This window comes from Eucalyptus grandis, chromosome 8 (genome assembly GCF_016545825.1).
Source record: "Eucalyptus grandis isolate ANBG69807.140 chromosome 8, ASM1654582v1, whole genome shotgun sequence".
Taxonomy (NCBI): Eukaryota; Viridiplantae; Streptophyta; class Magnoliopsida; order Myrtales; family Myrtaceae; genus Eucalyptus; species Eucalyptus grandis.
Window position 1 is genome coordinate 19,289,088 of NC_052619.1, and position 22,579 is coordinate 19,311,666.

The window sequence follows — 22,579 nt, forward strand, 5'->3', positions numbered from 1 at the left end:
TTTTGCTTTTTAGCATTCATTACTTACAACTTACTACTAACTAATTAAAAAACCCCCGATGTTTTCTAATATTCAGCGACGCTCGGCATGTACTTTGAGAACTCAAATTAACAACCCCCTTCATCATCATCACAGTGCAAATCAATTCCATAACCTCAAAAGCCAGATGTCAATGTGGGAAGTACGTACCTTCGCTCGCCTTAATATTTCTCTAGAGTTTACCTAATGTTAGGCAAGTCTTTGTACGTTATGTCGCGGGACAATCGAGAACCCAATTTGATTAAAGATCCAAGCAATGCTCTCAGAGAATCCTCTTCATTCATTCCTTCACCAAACCAAGCATCGAGAGGCTGCTTTCACTTTTCTTTCGTGGCTAGTTTCTTTGTTTTATTAAAAAAGGAATGATTCCCTTCACCTATCAAGAATTTAATTACGTTATGGAAAGAAGGCAGAATAAGTGCCAAAAGGGGCCCTGTTTGAGCTACCAACCTACCATTAACTTATTGATGTGGTCGCACTCTCTCTCTCTCTCTCTCGCCTTTTTTAGGGTCCTCATTCAAATGTGTTCTTGATTTTAAATTTGTGAATCACCACTTTTAATAGGCTTTATACCCTAACACCTAAATCGAACCTCTGTCGAGATCACGGGGAAAAATGGGTTGGATAGTTGTATTCGATAGCGGTGTGGTAAATAGAATCGGCTGGTCATCCTTTTTTATTGGATTTTTGGCATGGTAATTGAAAATGGACCGGTTTAAAGAACAATATTTTTGTGGCAGAATGTATAGAAGACCTTTATGAATCCTACTTTCTTCAACAATTTTGGAGTTGGAATTTATATCAGGGCAATCAAGGTTTCATCAACTAAAAACAAGAACCTTATCTGATTTAGCATAAATTTTGCGTGCAAACTACTTTAAGTTGGAGCCAACTGCGCAAAGGCCCAAACTTAACTAATTCATGGAGTTTGTGAGGTGTTTCATGGGCTTTTAGATAGCATGATCTCTAAGCCGATGCCTCTCGCTCATTAAACGAAAAGAGTCTCCACGAGTTTTATACTCACCTGTCGTATTGGATAACAGGATCTCTAGTCTTATCAAGTGTCCAGTGTTTGTATCCAAAACAACTAAAGATACCCATATTAAAGAAACTTGCCGGTGCGTAGTCATCCTCATCCTCACCAAGAAAAGAAAACGTGGGTTTAAATAAACACTACTTCTCTGACATTCAATTTACTTGCCATTGCCCTTGGATATGTTTGTTATATCATGATAAACATATTTATTGTCAAAGTGAGAAAGCGTTTAAAGATTTCTGAGGGCATATAGATTCTTGAACCACTCCCACCAAACCCCCTCCACCATTGAAAGAGAGAATCCAATCCATCACCTAAATTGCTCCAACAATGTCTGCCAGATATCACTAAAGTCTTTAATGGGTCATGCCAATCAAGAATCGAGGTATTAAGATACCAAGATCGGATCCAATGCAACCAGCCTTCAAAAGGAAAAAAAGATTTGAGGAGGCACTCGACTTTATCAAGAGGAAAAAATCTCTCGTACGTTTCCAAGACCCATGCATCCAAAAATAGGACCACGACGGATTCCAGTTAATCCCAATCTCAATTATCTATTTTTGTCCAAGACTCATGTCCCCCCTCCCTTTTCTCCCCGCTTCTCGCGATTTCAATGCATATACCCACGTACAATCGCACGGTCTGCGCAAGCTTTTCGTGTGATAATGGCCTCGGCCTAGCGCTGCATGTACTGAACACTGACTTCACTGCATGGCTTCGGTTGCGGTTTCAACACGCCATGAACCCAGTCAGTAGCGTCAGTACTAGGCGGTTTCATGAATGCAACATGACACCCACACCTTCCGCTTATACCGACAGTACTCAACAACTAAAGTGCCCACGGTTTTCGTTCTACACTTTAATGATTGATTTCGCATGTTTACTCATCATCATGTAGGGTTTTGCATCCAGAAAGATGAAATTCTGTCAATGAATTCTCTCCATCTCTAGTAGGACTTTCTCATCTCAGAAAATGGTACCTTTTCACTCTCCCAGGCGTGTTCATCGCTTCCCCAGGCAAACATAGGTTACAGAACTCAAATTTTCTAGAGCCCGCATTTGGGACATTGAGCAAGGTAGCATAGATTCAAGGCAGCCGTTATACAAATGAAAAGAGACGCCGTAACAGAAATAAGGGGCAAAAATTATTTCGTCCTTATACAAACACTGCCCTTATTCATGTCATAGACTACATCGTGCGCATTATAATGACAAACTTAACACAGCTTTAAATCCTTGCCCATCACTTGTAATGTACTCCAAACCCTCTAATGTCACAAATATAGCCAGAGTTACTGATTCCCGGTGATGGGGCCATCTCGGCCTTTCTTGATATCATCCCACCCTCTCACCCATGGCTGCCCGGGTAATGCCCGTGTCTCAGGGGCAGAGTGACTATTGAGGTTGTTCATGACTTTCTTCTGCACAGCGGAGAAAACCTGAAGAACAAAACCATGATAGTTAAAGAAGATGAGATACCAAGACCACCTCTTCAGATTGAAAGCAACAGACACATTTCGGCATGTTTGACCTCACCGGATTCATTTTCACAGCTTCTGGGGGTTGCTCCTGGTTAGTCAGCCACTTCCAGAGATCAGGGTTTTCCTAGTGATGGGAAATGAAAGATCAAGACGCATAAAGGTCACATGAGTTACTAACTGCAACCTATAGAACTAGTATAGAAGATGCCCAGAGATGCCATCCGCAACATTTAACTAGCCAGATACTTTCCATCACATTACCAACTCAAACAAAGGAAAGAAGACATAGATGCAGAGTACAGGAGTAGGGGTGACGATGTCAAACAGAATAGACCTACACAATTCAAACCAGACAGGAAGTCAGCAGGTTTAGTCTGTGCTAATTCTGTGCGTGTCATAATTATATCAACCTGTTTGACAAGATTAGAATTGATTTAGGTTTTGGTTCAACCAATAAGACCCAACATTGACCTGTCCAACCTGTTCAATTAAATGGATTGTGTCCACTTGATTAATGACCGACCTACATTGACCTATTTTGCTAGAAGTAGTTAGACTTATCTATTATTCACTACTTATGGCTATATTATAAGTAATTGTTGATAGTAATCTTTATTATGCCATCTTAAAATCATAGACTTTTAGACTAATCGTAGTAAAACTTGAGTATATTGAGCACACCAATCTCATCCACAAACATGACCAATCGACAGAAATTGACAACTCTAAATGTGAAACACAGAAATTTCAGTGCTTACTGCTCAGCACAATAAGTCATTGAGCAAGCAAAATTAATGGATTGAAGGATCATTATTTGGTCTTTTCCTGCATTACAAGTTGGTCTTATAAGTGCTAGCAATGCAAATAAAGTAATTCCCACACCCAGACAGAAGGACACCCAATGTCAGCCAGACAATGATTCCTTCATAAAGGATTGAACGAGCATTAGTAAAAAGAGAAAAAGCAGTCTCCTTGCTTTGGCAAAATAAAAATATGGTCCCAATGGTGATTATTGATTCTGCAGCATTGTAACTGTTACTACCTATAAGCTATTAGCTCCTGCCACAAGGAGAATGCTTCACGAGGAACTCATTCCTTTATCAAATCAGGGGATTGGACAAACAGAAAAGATGAAGAAGTAATCATCTCAGACTTGAGGGTCATTATCCACCCCAGGTGTCACAGGGAGCTTATGATTTTGCAGCAACATGTTATTTTTTGGCACACAAAATTCTACTCTTTGCAGGCCATTGTACTTCTGTCTCTCTGCAGAGTGGAGACTGAGGATCCAAGACATTCACTTCACGGGAAGAAAAAAGAAAGTTGATTACTCTTTCATAATCATCTACAATCCCTAACTTTTTGTTCTGACATATGAAGCTAATGATTCCTCATGGCATTCATTCTCCGAAGCAAGCCTCTCTCTCATCGTTTGCACCCCCTTCCTCTTCTTTGATAGTCAGTGTTGCCTGATCTTTTCCTACTTTCAAGTTATTGGCTTTTAAACTACAAAAATAGGAAGAATTGTATGACGGATCTCAGTAAAAATAAGCAAAATGAAGTTTTGACCTAATTTAACAAAGTTTATTGTTGATTGACATACATGTTGGCATATTGTTCTCAGACAAAAAAGATTACTTTTGGAGAATCACAGGCAAGTGCATGTTCTTCTATAGTTATAAACACCGAGACGAGCTCAAACAATACTATGTTATTTGCAAAAAAATAATATTGGAAGGATAGATGGTTATCAGATCGTAAGCTAAAAAATCTATTTCATAAAGTTTAACAAAAATAGTAATTAATTAATTTTCTTAGTCGCCCTTACGAAGGGATGGCCTAGCTCCACCACTGGGACAAGAATATTTTACAATGTCCTTAAGCATCTCACACAAGCCAACTTCAATCTGTGGATGATAACATCGTTTGCATGCCTCCATTTAAAATCAAGAACACAAACATTCCACAAACAGGGCACAAGCTCTCATGAAAAATAAGCATATTCCAGCCATAGAGAGCACAAATTATAATTTTACACCCAGGCACCATTGTGATAAAAATTTATGTCATCCCAAAAAACTCAGGCAAAGTCACATTAGAGAAGACAACAAAGTAAGCATCATCACAGGCACAGCAACCCAAGATTACACTGCTTCAAAAGGCAGCAGGTTATGCCACCAACAACTGACAGGAAAATATCTCAATTGCCTCTCTCTCTCTCTCTCTCTCTCTACACAAACTCTAAATAGCACCACTTACCCTGCAACTGCAGGGCTGAAACAAGAATTTCTTCAAACAAAATAACCCGACTAAGAAAAGGTACATCTGATAGGAGCAAAACCATTAATTCAATAAGTACTTTAAACCAATCATATTGTAAGATTATAAGCCTCGATGCTTGATATTTTTCTGGCAAAGACCTTCAATAAAATTTACATCAGTTAAAACCTAACAAAACTATTACCATTATCCACACATGAACACAGATCCAAAATACATAATTGCGCAGAATTCTTCAAAAACAATCTATTCCGTGCACACAAGATTAAAAATAGCTGTATTCTCCTTAATAACTCAAAGATCTCAACCAACGACTCTATCTCACTTATAGTGATTAATTGTTGCCGGGGACAAACGAAATACAAAAAACAGATGCATTTGCCGGCCATCCAAAATGACAAGCAAGACAATGAAAAGTTGAAATTGCATAACTTGATCGTGACATGGGCATGGAAAATCGGCCAGAGAGAGAGAGAGAGAGAGAGAGAGAGAGAGAGAGCAGGGTTGAGGAAGAAATACCCAGTCAAGAACATCGACGAGTGCCTTAATCCCATCGACATCCATGGAATAAATATTATCCTCCACCCATTGCCCCAACACCAGATCCAGCTCCAGATATCCTCTCTGCCTGCTCCTGTACAACAACCTGCTCCATGCGAACCCAAAGCCAACCAATCATACCATGTTGTCCAAATCAATTCGCAACATCATCTAAAAGAATCCATAAACCGCAAAGGTAAATACACATAAACAACAACAACAACAACAACAAAAAAGAACCTGTTGCACAATCGCCTCTTGCTCTCTTCATCGGAGAAATCAACGCCCAGGAACCGATCGCCGTCACCGCCGCTAGAAAAGCGCGAGACCCACCCATTCTGAGGCCTGCCCAAAAGAAAAGACAAACAAACAACCCATCAAAGCAACTTCCTTTGGACGCGCGACCGAACGAAACGAAAAGGGTCGGCGAGCGGGGCGGCGAAGAACCTGAGAAGAAGGGGGGCCTCGGAGCAGCTCGGAGGCCAAGCGACGACCGAGCTCCGGCGGGACGCGGCGGCGGCGGCGGCGCACCTGAAGATCCTGTGCGCGCCCACGAGGGACCTCCTCACGCTGGCCATTCTCGATTTGGACGAAATTGGATTGAAAGCGATGCTGCTGTGGAGGCTGGCGGATCAAAGAAGGAGGAGATGGAATTTCTCCTTTTTGCGCCTGAAGTTTTGTCGGAATTGGTGGTGGAGAGACGGCGATCGTGGCCTCGAGAGAGCGAAACCCGTGTTTTGAATTACACCTCTTTTTATATCGGCGGATGGTGCGATTAGAGACGAAAGGATAATTGTATAAATTAAAGTAATTACGAGAAAGAAAGAGTAGAAAAAGGATTTGGAGATTATAAAACTTGTAATGATAAAGAAATTATAAGGAGAGAAAAAAGGAAAAAAATTTAATTACAATGCAAATTTTATTTGTGCATTTATAAATAGATACGTGAGATGGTATAAATAGAATTTTACTAAATCTCTCGACTTTATACCCTGAAAAGAATTGGAGGGATTTAAAATTTTACATAAAATTAATCGGATTGACCTCTCCTAAACCCTTTATTTGTTCTCCTCGATCCCAACACGATTATGTTTCTACGATTATTTTTCTTCTCTCCTAACAAATATATGGTCTAGTGGACAAACAAATAAATTAATGGGCCAGTACCACATAAATATCCTAAATTGGTCTGGTAATTTTTCATCCCACTTTTTCCAAATTAACTTTCTATTAGCATTCCAAGCAATTTCGTTGTTAGTGGTCCTAGACGTTAGGCAAAAGTAGTTGATGCCCAATTGATTACTACTCACCTGTCAAGGCGCTTCCAAACGTAGAATTTGGCGTGTATGGAGTTCATAATAGACTTAGCTAATTGAAATGAGGACACACAGATAAGGGTTCATTACCAACTTTGCCAAATTAGGATTTTCAGTGTTTGCTGTGAATTAGGTTACGAATGGAACCCCGACGACATCGCTTCAAAAGGCGCCCAAGTTGAGATGAATTTTGGTTGCTCAAGTGCAACTTGGTTCCCAACCATCACTTGACAAATATCCCTGGAACAACCATTTCAATTCACCTCCCAATTCTAGCCATGCCGAAACGAGTCGTTTCAGCTATAAAAGAAAAAAAAGGCCCTTGTTGAAAGTGAGCGGCGAGTTTTTAGGGAGGTTTTGTGTAACAATAATCCATGTCAAGTTGTCGATGCACCACATAAAATAAAATGTAGGGCAATCAAGAGCATAAAAGATAGAATGCCGGCAGAAAATTGAATTAGAATAACGGTACAATTATGGAAATTTTTGTTGTGCAATATATGATTTTGAGGAGTCAATGTCTGCAGCGGTACTATTTCAGAATATTACGTATTGTTAGTCTTAAATAAATTAAATCAAGTAAAAATGACTCGGTCAAAGGAGAACAGATAAGTTTCTAATGAATCGTTTTCTCTAAACCCAGTTCTTTTTTGGCCTTTGACAAGATTAATTCGCTTTTTCCTTGTCAGCTTGTCTTACAGATTCCGTAGAACTCGTTCCAAAATTTACAAATTCATAAAAAACGAAAAAGAAAATCGACGATATTTTCACGCTCACAAAAAGTAAATAGGAGGGGTAAAGGCAAGGCCCTTCGAAAAGCCAAGCAGCTACACACTCAATCGACGGTCGGGCCTGGACAACAATTAATCCGGCCCGGCCCAATTCGGCCCACCTTGGTCTGAAAATCCGACAAGCTCATACCCGACCCGAAAGAACCGCCGGGCCGAGGAGCTCTTATCCATTTCGGACCATCTCCTCCTCTGCATTTTTCTTCTCACGTCAGCGCCAAATTGACCACTCCCTCTCTCCCCCCCTCTCTCTCTCTCTCACTTACTTCGCACCAAGCAATGGCGTCGCCATTCTCACCCGCGCCTCCCGTTCGCTCCCTCCTCCAGCCCAACCCGAACCCGAACCCGAACCCGAGCCGGGGGACCTTCCTCGCTCTCCGAGGTACGTCCGTCCTGCTCTGCTCCATTCCTCTTCCCGTGCCTCGTCGCTCGATCGCCCGCCGGGAACGGGGACCGATGCCCGGTCGGTTGGCGCGCGCGCGCCAAGTTCCGGCGATGGCTTGTGCTCCTTCGCCTCGCCTCGTTTCGTTCGATTTCAATGCGATGGAAAGGATGAGTGGCCGCGGTTCCCGCTGGTGCGTCTTGGAGGTGACTTTTGGGAGTGACGAGAGGTTTTCGGTTTGCAGGTTCGCATCGCGGATGGTCGGACGTCTCCGGATGCCGGTCGTGCAGCGGCGCCGCCGCGTGTTCGCTGCGCTCGGCCGCGAGCTACGCGAGCATCCGCGGCGGCGGCGGGGCGGCCGCGGCGAGTCTCTGTCGCGACGGGCGCGTTAACCCCAGACGATTGTTGCAAAAGAGGCGAGTCCTTTTGTTTTTTTTGTTCTTTTGTTCCTTTTCTGGATTACGTTGTTGCGGTTGCGGTTATGGTATGTTGGTTTGTATGGAGCAATGTGTTTGTTGCATTGCTTCATTGTGTACTGGAAGTCTGCTTGAAGCGTGTGAGGGAGTCTGGTGAAGTTCGGACTAGCCTTACTTGCGGAATTTGATGTCGAGTAACTCGACTACAGATTGTAATCTTGACTGGAGGCAGTGTCGCTGTTTTGATTTTCTCGACTTTGAGTTTGGCTCGACTCGGTTGTCACAAAGAGGTTTTGATGTAAGCTCCCAGCATGAGCTCGAACTAGAGCTATCACAGTAAAGTGAAAACCAGAAGTTAAATCATTTTCACAGTTTTCATTACAAATATAGGGCGCCAAAGATATAAAAGAATGCAGCAACTTAAATTAGGCTCTTGAGATACTTGATTGAAGTATTAGCAAGCCCAAGCTTTTCTTTATTCGGTACTTGAGTCGAGTCGAGTTGATGTAGCTAGCGAGTCTGGATTTACTTGATTAAGTTACCTTGGTTTGTTTGGAGGCCCAAGTCACTCTGTCTACAATCTTCTGAAGTTGCTTTGAGTGAGCTACTATTCTTCTGCTTGTATTCTGTAGAGCGGTGTTAAACTTGAGATTACTTCGTTCCATTTCAGAGCAGGAGTTGTGACGTGTGCTACTACTGAAGAAATAGAAGCTGAGAAGTCTATGATTGAAAAAGATGTTGTGAGTGTCTCTTGCATAACTATTTTGGACTTTAGTGTCCTGAAAATTAGATAGAATGGGCACGTTGTTCTGCATGTGCTTAGTCATGCTACATAGCGGTTTGTTTACTATGTTGTTTTTCCCTCAGAAAGAAAGAATGGAAAAGACTATCGAAACAGTTCGATCAAAATTTAATTCCATCAGAACTGGAAGGACGAACCCAGCTATGCTGGACAAAGTTGAGGTATCATCTCTGTGCTTATTCCTTCGGTACAAATATGTTTCTGAAAAAGCTTATTGTACCCAAACAAGCATTTTCTTTCTGACCCAAAACAAGCCATCTGGTCAGTAAAATTTTCCATTTTTTTGCTATTATGACGGCCCTTCTCTCTCTTTATCCTTATGGCTGAGAATATATGTTGATACCTGATGATCTAGCTCCATCTAAGAGGGGCTGCATGATCTGTTTCCAACCATCTTGTATATGAACTCTAATGCTGTTATACCTACGTCCCTTCTCTCTCTCTCTCTCTCTCTCTCTTAAGAATCATAGACGCCTTAGGAGGCTAGTATCCTATCATCTGAAACCATACCAATTTTGTGGCTGAAGTCAGAAGCTGATGAGCATGTGTTTCTAACTAGAACTATTTTGCAGAAGTTCTGCTTTTGAAAGCGCTTTGCATGTTTTTAAAGTCAGGGCATAGACTTTAATTGCCAATATTCGAGAATTTCTGGGATTAGCTTCCTTATTGGGTTGCCGCTTTCATTCCTTCTTGCTTCCTTTAGATTGTCTCAACTTAAGAAGACTGATGCTTTACTTTGATTCCTTCTTTAGGTGTTATCATCACATACTGACTTTTCCATGAGATTTTTCTCTGGTGTGGCAATTCCTTCTTTATATTCATGTGATTGTGATATTCCTTGTATGTGGAGAACAACTTCTGGGGGAAGATGACAAAATGAATAGAGTAAATGCTGATTTTTTGTTTGCCCCTAGATACAAGCCTAAAGGGAAAATGACACAAACAATCCTTGAACTTTGGCCAAATATGCAACTTGGTCCCTAAACTTTTAATTTATATAATATAGTTCCTGAACTTTTGTCCAATGAACAATATGGTTTTTGAACTTTTAATTTGTTTAATGTAGCCCTTGAACTTTTAGTACATGTTCAATACAGTCCTTGTACTGTATGAGAATGTTCAACGCAATCCCTAGTTTTGAATTTGGTACATGTTCGTACTGTATGAGAATGTTCAACGCAATCCCTAGTATTGAATTTGATACATGTTCAATATAGGGACTGTATTAAACGTGTACCAAAGGTTCAAAGATTACATTGAACAAATTAAAAGTTCAGGGACCAAATTAAACAAATTGAAAGTTCGGGACTAAATTACATATTGGGTCAAATTTCAGGAATTGTTTGTCATTATCCCCAGGCCTAAACTATGCTCAATCTTGGCACATCTCTGAAGTTCTTATGTTGGCTTAACAATCATAGTTCTCTGGAGCACTGTACTGCTATCTCCAGTAACAGTAACATGACATTATTTTAGGTGGAGTACTATGGGAGTCCAGTCAGCTTAAAGAGCATCGCTCAAATCAGTACACCTGAATCGAGTTCTCTCTTAATTCAGCCATATGATAAATCCAGGTATGTTTGACACATTGCAGAATTTTGGTATCTCATGCCGTATATTTCTGTTCCTTTAAGCTTGGAACTGATGGTGTCATGTTAAATCCTTGAAGTAGTTTGTTTGATACAGATCAGGGAATTGTAGGAACTCTACAGATTATTTTTAGATGTTTTGGTCTTCATTTTCTACTGATTGGTGAATTTATAATTGTCATTACTGTCGAATGGTGGGGAAAGCATTCTCGCTAGAGAATGCATTCTGATTTAAGAGATGTATCTTTGTTTTTGCCCACTAGTTAAATAATGGCATGCATTTTGAATTATAAAAAATTCCAGCTTAAAGGCCATAGAGAAAGCTATTGTCAACTCTGATCTCGGTATGACGCCTAATAATGATGGAGAAGTGATCCGCTTATCTCTCCCACAACTCACATCTGAAAGAAGGAAGGTACTCCTTTATAATGTTATACGTTCAATGTTACTTCTAACTGCTTGCTAATAAATTAATATGATTACTGGTTCTCACAATACTGTTGCAGGAGTTGTCAAAAATTGTGGCAAAGCAGGCTGAAGAAGGGAAGGTAGATGTACATATTGTATTGATGCTTATGACAACTAGAAATTTACCTTCTCAAGTAAATGAATCATTTCCATGGTATTGTGATCATCATCATCTTGTTAAGAAGGCAAAAAAACCACTTACCTTGTACAAGAACTCCAAAGATTAAATCTGGCACAGACTGTAGCTCCTGCTATGTTGCAGGTAGTCTTGATAGTGGAACAGATCTTGGTGACTACTAGTCTTTAACATCACTGATTTAATTGCTTAGCTTGCAAATAATTAGCTGACGCGTGTGGAATTGTGCATGTTCATTTCATATGATGCATTGGAGATCAATATGTGTGATTGGTGGTTCACACTATCCTCTACCACCATTGTTTTCAACTCCGTTCCTTTCTTTTCTTATCAGGTGGCATTGAGGAATATAAGAAGAGATGCCTTAAAAACCTATGAAAAGCTAGAGAAGGTTCTAATTACTGGATCGTCTTCTCTTTTAATCTATTTGTCTGTCTCATTTCTTGTTTTCTGAGCTTTACCTCTTCTATGTGTGGTTTCTCCTCTTTTAATCCATTGCATGTTCATTTTCTCATCACATCCACTTCTGACAGGAGAAAAAACTTTCAGAAGACAATGTGAAAGATTTGTCTAAAGATTTGCAGGTAATCTCCTGCATTTTGCCATTGAATGTTGAGATACGTTCTTCCAGACTTGTTACCGTGGGCATAAGAAATCTTCTTGCCCCTTATTTTACCTTCGATACTCATATCACTTTGTTGATGAATGGCATGGACAAACAAACTTTGTAGCGCCTTTTGAGATAAGGAACCAATAAGTTACAAAAAAAAAAAAATTCTGATTGCTTAGTGGGGTTATGCTTTGTCCAGTTATGCTGAAGCTGGATTGCTTGAAATGCTCTCTCTACTCTCAACTCTCAAATGTTGTTACAGTGTAAAGTATTTGATTTATTTACGTTGTTTTCTTTTTATGGTGCTCCAGAGTCTGTTGTACATGCAATTTACACAATAAATCAATACGATAAAAGTGAAAAACAAGAGTCATGTATGAAGAGAGGTTTGCATGATAATCCTCCTGTACCCAAATTCCGTATTGCCTCAATAACTATGCCTATCAAATGATTTGGTCTACTTAGATTTCTTTGTTTTGCATTGTGCGAATGCCTACCATTAAGTAGTGTTTTGTTAGTCTGATGAAGTTTTTGTGGATGCATACTTTCCCATTCCACACAACTCGTTAGATGTCCCTTTCTCTCTTATATAAAACCTTTATATTTTGTTCAGAAGCTGACGGATGACTATATGAAGAAAGTTGACACCATCTTCAAGCAGAAAGAGAAGGTAAATGATAAGTTATTTGACAGTGGTTGTTTCATCCATTGGTAGAGAATGTGGCATTGCTTGTGATAGCATCAAGTTCAATGAGGCTAATGGTTCATGCTGTTGAATGCATAGAAACATATCAGGCATGGATATCTGTACAGGTGGTTTGTCACATGCAAAGTGTTGTTTTTGTGTCATATGATGTGGAAATACCTCTGGCATTCAGTATGCACTTTCAAGACACATATGGTCTGCATTACAATTGGGAAATGCATTCTTGAAATCAATCACTTAGAATTTCAAGGGCTATGCTTGAATTATGAACTTCTCTTTCGATATTGCTAGGATCAATTGAAGATATATTGGAAAAATCCTTTTTTGATTGTATCACTAGTTAAGTTGATCTTCCCCCCTTTTCACCATTGAGGACAAACCTTATGCGGGGGCGAGGGTATTTGAAAGTGCTGAAACATTCTTAGTTTGCTGGGTTATATCAATGGCACCCTCTTTTGATGCTGCAACACTTTGGCCTCATGAACTGAGGTCCAAAAATTGAGAATTACAACAAATATACCGGTCATTCCTACACCCTGAATATCACCTCCTTTGTAACAAAAAAACCAATTAGAAAGAAAAGAATGTCACATCCTTATGATCCCTGTGCAGATTCTAGGTAGACTGAATGTGGTAGTTTTTGTCCTAGCAAATGCAAAGATATTATCAGAGAGAAGATACTTGTTTGTTGCTTCTCTGATAGGCATACAAGAATCAATAGCGTTAAAGAAAGTAAACCTTGGACCCAGAATCTATAGTGTTAAAGAAAGAAAACCTTGGATCCATCCTCCAATTACTGAGGTCAATGAGGTGTACCTGCACACCAGCTTTCATTTACCTCTGCTTGTGCTAGAATTTGCTTTTCGAAATTTCTTCTATTCGTACTTACCAACACCGGTTGGACTCTCTTTTGGACCAGATGTTTCTAGTCCATGCTTACATCCCTCTAACTTGTGATCTCATCTTTCAGGAGTTGCTTACTGTTTAGGAACAGGCGTGCTGGGTAAAATTCTGTCAAGATCCCATCTGAGAGAGTACGGAGGTTAGAAGTAGTTCCGGCAATCGGGGATGCATGGACTGCTGAATGTGCTTATAGCTGCATGGCAATTTTTTTAAGTGACAATGACGGTTTGGTCAGCATCAATAGTTTTTCTTCCTTGAAGATAATCTTCGGCCTACATAAGATCTCCAACCGGCAGTTCATTTGCATTACTTTCAACGTTAACTGCGTCCGTGACATTGTGGGAATGTAATGAGTAGCAAGTTATTAGGGATCGGCATAACGGTGAGGAGGATATTGGCAGGCTGACCACGTCCCAAACCCAAAACTCGAGCGCAGTTATTAAATGGAGTCCTAATCCATCCCACTTATGAGAACTTGAAAGCCGGTTATTTTCATCTCGTTTATTGGGTGAATATATTAAGATATTAATTGAAGAATTAATGAAATAGCTACTTGAATAACCAATACACTTAGGAAGTAAATGATTTTTGAGTAAGATAATTTGTCAAGTTTGTGATATGGTAGATGCGAAAACTATAAGGAAATTGAAATTGAGAAGAATAAAAGAACATTAAATCTATGTGTAAACCTTTGCAGAAAAAACCATGAGAGGAGGATAAGCAAAATCCACTATAAAATTTCAAAAATAACGAAGAGGCTCTGAAAAATTAGGACTTTTTTTGTCTCAATTTCTTGACTTAATAACTTAAGAAAAACAGTATTGATATTGTCGCCAAGCCCTAATGTTGGCCCAAATCCATAAAAATTCAAGACATACTCAATAGATTTGCATCATTGCTTGAATTCTACATAAATAACAATCTTCTCCTCTTGTTAGAGTAAAATTCAGTTGCAACAAACATTAATTTAAGGGTTTGTTAACATATCAATTGGATTGTTTTCTGTACCAATCTTCGAGACCTTCATATAGTCATCGATAAGAATGTCTCAAATAAAATGATACCATACATCAATGTGCTCTATCCACTCATGATACATTTGATTTTCAATAAGATGTATAGCACTTTCACTATTGCAATGGACAACAATCACACCATGATCCATTGAACTCTCCAAATAAGTCTCTTAACTATAGGACTTCTTTAATTGCTTCTGCAATAGCAATATATTCTACTTCTATAGTAGACAAAGTTACTATATGTTGTAAAGTAGCTTTCCGATTAACTGCACAATCTCCAATAGTAAAGATGTGCCTAATCAGAGACTTCCCCTTATCAAGGTCATTAGCATAATCAGAATCAACATATTTTGTTAGAATATCATCAGTTTTCCCAAACTTTAAACCTAAATCAGAAGTATCTTTCAAATATTTCAAAATCCATTTCACAACTTGCTAATAAACTTTGCTTGAGTATGATAAATATTTACTTACCATGCTAATAGCATATAAAATGTCAAGCCAAGTACAAATCATGGTATGCATAAGACTACCGACTGTATTAGAGTATAAAGAATGTGACACATATTTTATATCTTCATCAATTTGTGGATATAAATGAGCTAATATCTAAAATGAGCAGCAAGAGGAGTATTTACTAGTTTGGCATCTTTCATGCCAAAACAGTCTAACACCTTCTTAATGTAGCTTTTTTGGGAGATATATAATTTTCTCTTTTTTGATTTTGCTGAATTTCCATACTTAGGATTTTCTTTGTCGCACCTAAGTCCTTCATCTCAAATTCAACGCTCAACTTTACCTTCAAATTTTGTATATCAAATTTATTGCAATCAACATATTATTAACATATAATAACAAATAAATGAAATAGTCACTTAAAAGTTTGTGTATATATACACAGCTATATATATATAATCAAACCTTTTATACTACTATCTAGGTGATTGCTTCAAGTCATCATAGACTTTTTCAATAGACAAACATGATATGCCTTACCTTCAAGTTGAAAACCCTCTGGTTGACCCATATAGATTTTCTTTTCAAGTTCAATGCTATTTTTACATCGAGTTGTTCCAATTCTCAATCATGCATAGCAATTAATGTAAGAAAAACCTAAAATGAAGCTGTGTTTAACGATAGGTGAAAGCATATAATTAAAATCAGCTCCTTCCATTTGATTATAGTCTTTAGCAACTAGACGAGCTTTGAATAAGATGTATTCAACTCTAGGAATACCTTCCTTTCTTTTGAAAACCCATCTACAACCCACAATTTTCTTTTCTTTTGGTGGCTTAACAAGCTCCCAAGTATGATCATTTTCAAGATATTCCATCTCTTCATTGATAGCAGCTAGTAACTTTGCTGAATCTTTTGAAGAGACATATTCTTTATAGGTCTTAGGCTCACTATACTCTAATGACTGTGCAACTAAAAGAGCATAAGCAACAAAATCTGAGAACTCATACTTCTGTGGGGGGCTTTGTTGTTCTTCTTGGTCTATCTCTAACAATAGAATACTATCCCTCTTTAGGTTCTTCATTCTCAATATTACCAATAGACGATTGAACAAGTTGCCAAGAAATTACTTCAAGCTCTACCTTCTTCGCAACACTTTTCGAATTTTCATCACAAGGAACAGATGATTCCATAGGATGAAGTAGAAGACTCTTCAAAAGTAACATCCCTGCTAATAATAATCTTAGATAAATTAGCACACCAAAATCTATAAGCCTTTACACTAGAAACATAACCAAGAAAGATGTATTTTTTTTGCTCTAGGCTCTAGTTTGTCTTCACTAACATGTACATATGCTGGACATTTAAATACTCGAAGAGAATAATAATTAGAAAGTTTACCTAACCATACCTCCTTAGGTATCTTGTACTCAATAGATGTGCAAGGAGAGTGATTTATCAACCAAACAGTTGAATTGACTACTTTAGCCCAAAACTCTTTGATACCACTGAAATGGACCTAGACTTAGAACTAGGGAGGATGAAGTCAGATTCCTGCGGATATGCCTTCCCACAGTGGGCGAACCTCTTGTTCAAGCCCTTCAAGGACAGCCTTTTGGCAAGAACCCATTTTGCTCTTTAGTTCGAGCCTAGAGACACTCAAATAGAACCGGGATAATATTATTTCTAACTATCCGAGTTGCATTTCTCAAAGGATCCTACTAGGTTGGAGAAGAAGAAGAAGTTTAGAAAGCCATGAAGAGAATTTCACAAAACACTCACTTTACTTCAAGGGACTCTGCCCAACACATTACATCGTTAGACAATAAGCAATTAGTCCTTTCTAATAAGGTTATGTTAATGTATTCTGCAATACCATTCTATTGTGGTGTATTCACTGTAGTGTAATGCCTTATAATACCTTCAATTATATAGAACTCATTAAACTCACCTTCACAAAATCCCAGCCCATGATATGTTTTGAGTTGCTTAATCTTTTTACCAGCTTGCTTTTCAATCAATGTTTTCCATTATTCAAATGTAATGAAAACATCATTTTTTTGTTTTAAAAAATAAACTCAAACCTTTCTTGAAAAATCATCAATGAATGAGTAAATATCTCAAACTAGGGCCTTTCGAAAGAATTTTTTGAGGCCTCCAAAGATTAGAGTGAACATAATCCAAATTGCCTTTTATTGTGTGAATTCCTATCTTGAAATCAATCATTTTCTATTTTTCAAAGAACAATGCTAACGGAAATTTAGTTTTCCAATTATCTGACCAAATAGAAGGCCTCTATTACTTAACTCCTCCATCCCTCGAATGCTCATATGGCCTAATCTCATGTGCCATAATTTAGTGTTGTCTAATTCCGTCATAGCGAATGAGACTGTGACTAAACTAGTAACTATAGTACCTTATAGTTGATATAAAGTGCCAATTTTCAATCCTTTCATTAATAGAAGGGAACCTCTCATAATCTTTATAACTTTACCTTCAACTATAAACCTACAATCATTAGCATCCAGTGTACCTAAAGAAATGTGGTTTTTTGTTTAAATTAAGAACGTGTATGACATTATCCGAAGTTTTAAAGATGCCGTCATGCATCTTAATATTGACAGTCCCAATCCCAACTGCTTTGCATTTATCATTCTTCCCCATTAAAATATCTTCACCATTATATTCTTTGTACGTGGAGAATTAGTCACGATTATAGCACATGTGGTACAAACAGCCTGAATCATGAATCTCGCTATCATTGAATTTGTCTTTATCATCTGCAATCAATAACCAATCTTTATTTTCTTCTTCAGTTGCTTGAGTGGGATTTTCATTTCCCTAATTCTACCTATCTAGTAGTTCTTATTGTTCTAAAGATTTGCATTCCTTTGATTTTGCTGATTCATATTATTATTATTTTTGTTGTTGTTTTGCCTTTAGTTTCAGACAATTTATCTTGATATGCCTCTTAGACTTGCAATAGTTGCAAATCAAATCCTTATACTTTGATTTTGATTTGGTCCTACCACCATTACTTCTCTCAACAAACCTTCCTCTAGCAACTAAACTAATCTCATGATCATTACTGCCTTCAAAAGTCAATTATGTATTTAGTTTTGCCTTCAAAAGTAAATCTGATTTACGTGGAAACCCTTGTGGAAAAACTACGGAGGGAGGAGAAGCAAAATCTACTATAAAATTTTAAGAATTACAAAAGGTGGTTCTGAAAAACTAAAGACTTTTTCTGTCTCAATTCTTGACCTAAAAATTTGTAAAAAATAATGATATTTTATTGCCTACGAGCCCTACCGTTGGTCCAAGCCCATAAAAAATTCTTGATATACTCAACAGTTCGAGTTTAAAGTACTTGCCAATTAAAACTCAATCAAGTCTCAAACTCTGCTATTTTTAAATAGGAATAATGACATCACAAGCGTCTGAGCTTTCGTTTATTTTTTTTATCGAAGTACTTGAACTTTTCTTTTGGTTTACCTCAACGTTTTAAATGTAGCTCAACAAGAGATTTTGTTAAATGAAGTGTCATATCATGTCTTTTATTGCTGACATGGCTTGTTTACTTATATAAACCTGTGTAGAAATATCAACTAGGAGTGCCAACTCAAATTAAAAGAATTAAATAATTTCTTCTCTTTCCATTTGCTTCCTTTGTGCTTGTAGCTTGCCTAGCCATGACTGGTGCCACCATCAGTATCCCAATTCTTGTTGCGCCTCCGTGGCCCTATGCTTGGTACCATCTTCGTAGTTAGTCCCTTTCTCACTCTTTAATTCTCTCTCGCTCCAGTTGATCTCCGATGGAGGTCACTGGCCACCACCATATTAATGTCGCGTGCATTGATCTGAGGTCTGTGCCTTGAATCAAATTTGGGTAGTAATAGATCCTCATGCATGAGAAGCAGAGAATCACATTGAAAGGAAAATTAACGCACTAAAAGAAACATTTCAATTGCTTGACAAGATCTTTGGCCGCGACATTTCCGAAGAATGTTTCCCAATCTTGTATTTGATATGGTGAGTTTGAAAGCGTGACCGTAGTGAGGGAAACGGCATCACCAGAGACCGGAGAAATTGTCGGCTGTGGTAAAGAAGCAGCTCGAAAGCTACTCTGGTCCTAGAAGTGCAAGCAACGATCGTTGGCTCCTGGTGACCTCCTATGTTGACTTGCGGATCGTAAGCCATTGTTCGGATGGCGCCACGATCGAAGCTTGGTGGAGGAGGCGGCGCCAACCGTGGCGGCGGCTGGCATCTCCAAGTAGGAGGTCGTGGACAAAAAATTTCATGCAAGAGTCCATATTAGCGCATCAAGTGGCTAAATAATGGTGTTGGCGCCACATCAGCATTTTTCTGCATACGAATTTAATGAGGGTATTCCATTGAGCTCAATCCAAAAGTTGAGGCACTCGATCGAACAAGAGAAGAATTCAGGTATCTGACGGTAAAGCATAAAAAAGGTCGGACTCTCAGACGTCATTGATCCTTTTTAAGTAAGACCCACAAACACATTCCATACCTGAAATCCAAAACCAAAACTAAAACTCTGCGTACGGCTTGGGCGGACCGAGGGAAGAAAGAAAAGAACGAAAGCTGGCCGAGGCTCTCATGATACTTCTCACGTGAACCGGAAGGAATTCTTGGTTTGGCATGCTTGGAGCCAGGAAAGGAAAGATTCTCTGCTAAAATGTCATCTTCGAATGTGACTTTGATTAGTTGTGGGAATTGATGATAGTAAGGTACTCATATTTACCTTTCTTATAATTTTACTATTGTAATTATATCCCAAAGCGCAAGTTCTATGTCCGCTTAGACTTAGTGAAAGGCAACCAAAGGCACAAGCCTCATAAAAAAGCGTATTGTGCAACGCTTGTGTCGTGCAACGAATTGGTCCGATATGACCGAACCACGCAAATGCTGTCGATCATCATGAAGTGAATGAGAGATGGATGCTCATGCCTGGAAAATGATGAGACTTGCTCATAATTTTGGCACATCTCGTGATATAAGCATTACATAATTTCCTTCCTTCCAACGTGGATGCCGAACCTCTACTTTCTGAAGCTCACTAGCGTTTGGTAACTCGGGGCAAAGGTACAGTTGCCATGATAGAATAATCAAAAGACTAACAGCCCTTTTTCTTTCATCAAGTAAAAGCGCAACCGGTCGGGTGCCTCACTCTGGACGTTACCATATAGGCATCATTTCGCCGAGAAAGGATCCGATTGAGCTGTAGCAAGAAAATCACATGAGTCCACTTGTAAAAGAGAAAATTCAATCAAGAAAATGACGGCTTTGTCTCATGCCACTCGATTTTAATACGGATTGCACCAACCTGGAATAAACTCATTTTTTGTTTATGAGGGTTGTCGTGTCACAGTTCACATGCCTGACTCTCGAAACATCACCTTAATATGCCGATTCCTCCAATAAGGTTTCGACAAATGCAAAAAAAAAAAAGAAAAAAAAAGAGAGAAAGTAAGGAAGATGCCAAGATCTCTCATAAACGCTAGTTGCAAATCTGAACCGGTTTCTAAGCTGAGAATCAAACGAGCCATGCACGTTTGACTCGTTCTGACTGAGATTGAAAACGGTTCTTTCAGCCTAGCAGCAATCGTCCTACACCAGGTTGTAGCAAACTTTCTTAAGTAAATTGAAGGTGACGCGAAAGTTTTTATCACGGACCGTTTGTTGTGTTTGCTTCGTCGCATTGGAATTCTTTCATTTTTATCACCAAGGGCAACCGGAGGCAACAAATATAATTTGTCACTTATGGAAGCCAGCGTGACAATAATGAATCGTGCCCTAGATGTCAAAGGTGAATGAGTTGTCGCCTTTGATGTGCCTTTTGATGTGCCTTTTGATGTAAGATAATTATGGGGAACAAGGATGCTAGTATTAAGGGAGAGCGGGCCTAGCTTAGGCGGCTCACACGCGCATGGAAGATCTGGTGAGGTGCATGTATGAGGGTGTCGGTAAAAAAGAAATCTCGCATCGCGACTTGATATAATGAAAAATCAACAGCCATTGTCCTGTCTATTCTCCTATCATCCTCTTGAACAACAATTTCAATTTCTGAATCACCACCTTTTTGTGCAGTCTGTTGAGATAATATTCCCTAAAGCAATTTTGAAGAATGGTAAAACTTATCTTGAGTAAAGACTTTGGTTTTGATGATAAGTATTTTTCTGGTGGAAAGTCTAATAGAAAATAATTAGATAATATTAATTAGAACCAAAGTTGCGGCTTAATCATTTCCTACCTTATTTGTTCTGTCAAACGATTAGGAAGTAGGCTACATACTCACATAATAGTTAATGTTGATTAGTTTGATTTCCTACCTTATACATAAGGAATTTCAAAAGGAAAGTTTCCAAATATCTCTCTAAGATTTGACTTTCCTAGAATGATATACTTGAGATGAAACATTCTTTCCAAGTTGAAGCATTCGACTTTTGGAAAGCTAAATTGCTATATGGGCAGCAAAATCTATGGAAAGCATTGTCTTTGGCGATCTTGAACCAATCAGACCTTCTAAGCAAGATCCAGGCCAACAGGAAGATTAGCTAGATAATTCTCCTGAAAATATGTCCAATGTTTAGCTATGAGAGGAGTATAAGAGGAAGTCTCAAAACTGAAAGAAATATCGTATTTATGAGAATTAAAGCTTTTAATTCCAAAGTCTGAAGAGTGTTTTCTAATGTTATACATTCGTCTCTGGGAGCAATATTGCGTAATCATTTAGAGGCTGAGAGTGTGTAGAGAGTTATTCACTGCTCAAATCTTGTAACCTTTAATTGCTCATTTATAGTGGAATCTAGTTAATAGGCTGTTAGCATGGAAGAGTGGGCATAGGCTTGCAAAAGCCAAGCAACTATAATTTTGTGTGTGCAGTTCTCTATCGTTTAACTCTTTATTATTAATTGTAATAGAATTACACACTGGTAAGATTTAACCGTCACTCTTTCTATCACCAAAAGTTACTTTGCTGCAATATTAGTTTAAATTCTTTCATTACCACAATATCACCTATTCACCTTCTTTAGGTAATAATTTTAATCATAGCAATTGGTATCAGAACTTGATTACTCTTTATTGAAGTGTTTTATTATTTCTGAGTTAACGATCTTTCTTTGACTAATAATATTGCATCAAGATTGATGAAAGGAATAGTGATACAAGACCTCCATACTTCGACAGAAAATATTACAACATCTTGAAGAACAAGATGAAAGCATTCATCAAATCCAAGGATCCCTTGGAGTGGGATGTTGTTCTTAGAGGCATAAGGCCCGAAACTTCTTTGTCCAAAGAAGAAGGCAAAAAACTAGAAGTCTTAGCCTTATTTGATGTGAACATAAAAAAAGAAAAGAAAAAAAAAAGAGAAGTATTAGATGCTAAAGCAATTTATTTCTTATATTGTGCATTATTTTCTTCTGAATATAACCAAATTTCTTCATGTGAATCAGCAAAAGAAATTTGGGACAGGTTGCAGGTAAAGTACAAAGGAATTGATAGGGTTAAGGAGATGAAGATAAACATTCTTCTCTAGCAATACAAAGCCTTCAAGATGAAACTTGAAGAATCGATCATTGACATG

General features: G+C 38.5%; 2 protein-coding genes across 2 annotated transcripts; one reads left to right on the forward strand and one right to left on the reverse strand.

The window, feature by feature from the left end:
* Positions 1–2,103: 2,103 nt before the first annotated feature.
* LOC104456996 (succinate dehydrogenase assembly factor 2, mitochondrial) lies at positions 2,104–6,117 on the reverse strand. The gene is made up of 5 exons (XM_010071907.3): positions 5,824–6,117; positions 5,617–5,721; positions 5,356–5,482; positions 2,612–2,680; positions 2,104–2,514 (listed from the first exon to the last, which is right to left on the reverse strand). Exons 1-5 carry the CDS (start codon positions 5,952–5,954, stop codon positions 2,368–2,370), a joined length of 579 nt encoding a protein of 192 aa, XP_010070209.2. The 5' UTR covers positions 5,955–6,117; the 3' UTR covers positions 2,104–2,367.
* A 1,561-nt stretch (positions 6,118–7,678) lies between these two features.
* On the forward strand, positions 7,679–13,983 carry LOC104456995 (ribosome-recycling factor, chloroplastic). The gene is made up of 11 exons (XM_010071906.3): positions 7,679–7,862; positions 8,107–8,278; positions 8,949–9,018; positions 9,146–9,241; positions 10,557–10,654; positions 10,973–11,084; positions 11,176–11,217; positions 11,608–11,664; positions 11,807–11,857; positions 12,497–12,553; positions 13,560–13,983. Exons 1-11 carry the CDS (start codon positions 7,760–7,762, stop codon positions 13,575–13,577), a joined length of 876 nt encoding a protein of 291 aa, XP_010070208.2. The 5' UTR covers positions 7,679–7,759; the 3' UTR covers positions 13,578–13,983.
* Positions 13,984–22,579: the final 8,596 nt, after the last annotated feature.

Coding starts and splice junctions, on each gene's coding strand:
- LOC104456996 (XM_010071907.3), bottom strand. CDS start 5,954: ATGGCCAGCGTGAGGAGGTCCCTCGTGGGCGCGCACAGGATCTTCAGG. Junction 5,722..5,823: donor GAGGCCCCCCTTCTTCTCAG/GTTCTTCGCCGC, acceptor TCTTTTGGGCAG/GCCTCAGAATGGGTGGGTCT. Junction 2,681..5,355: donor TCGTCGATGTTCTTGACTGG/GTATTTCTTCCT, acceptor TCCCATCACTAG/GAAAACCCTGATCTCTGGAA.
- LOC104456995 (XM_010071906.3), top strand. CDS start 7,760: ATGGCGTCGCCATTCTCACCCGCGCCTCCCGTTCGCTCCCTCCTCCAG. Junction 8,279..8,948: donor AGACGATTGTTGCAAAAGAG/GCGAGTCCTTTT, acceptor GTTCCATTTCAG/AGCAGGAGTTGTGACGTGTG. Junction 10,655..10,972: donor CAGCCATATGATAAATCCAG/GTATGTTTGACA, acceptor AAAAAATTCCAG/CTTAAAGGCCATAGAGAAAG.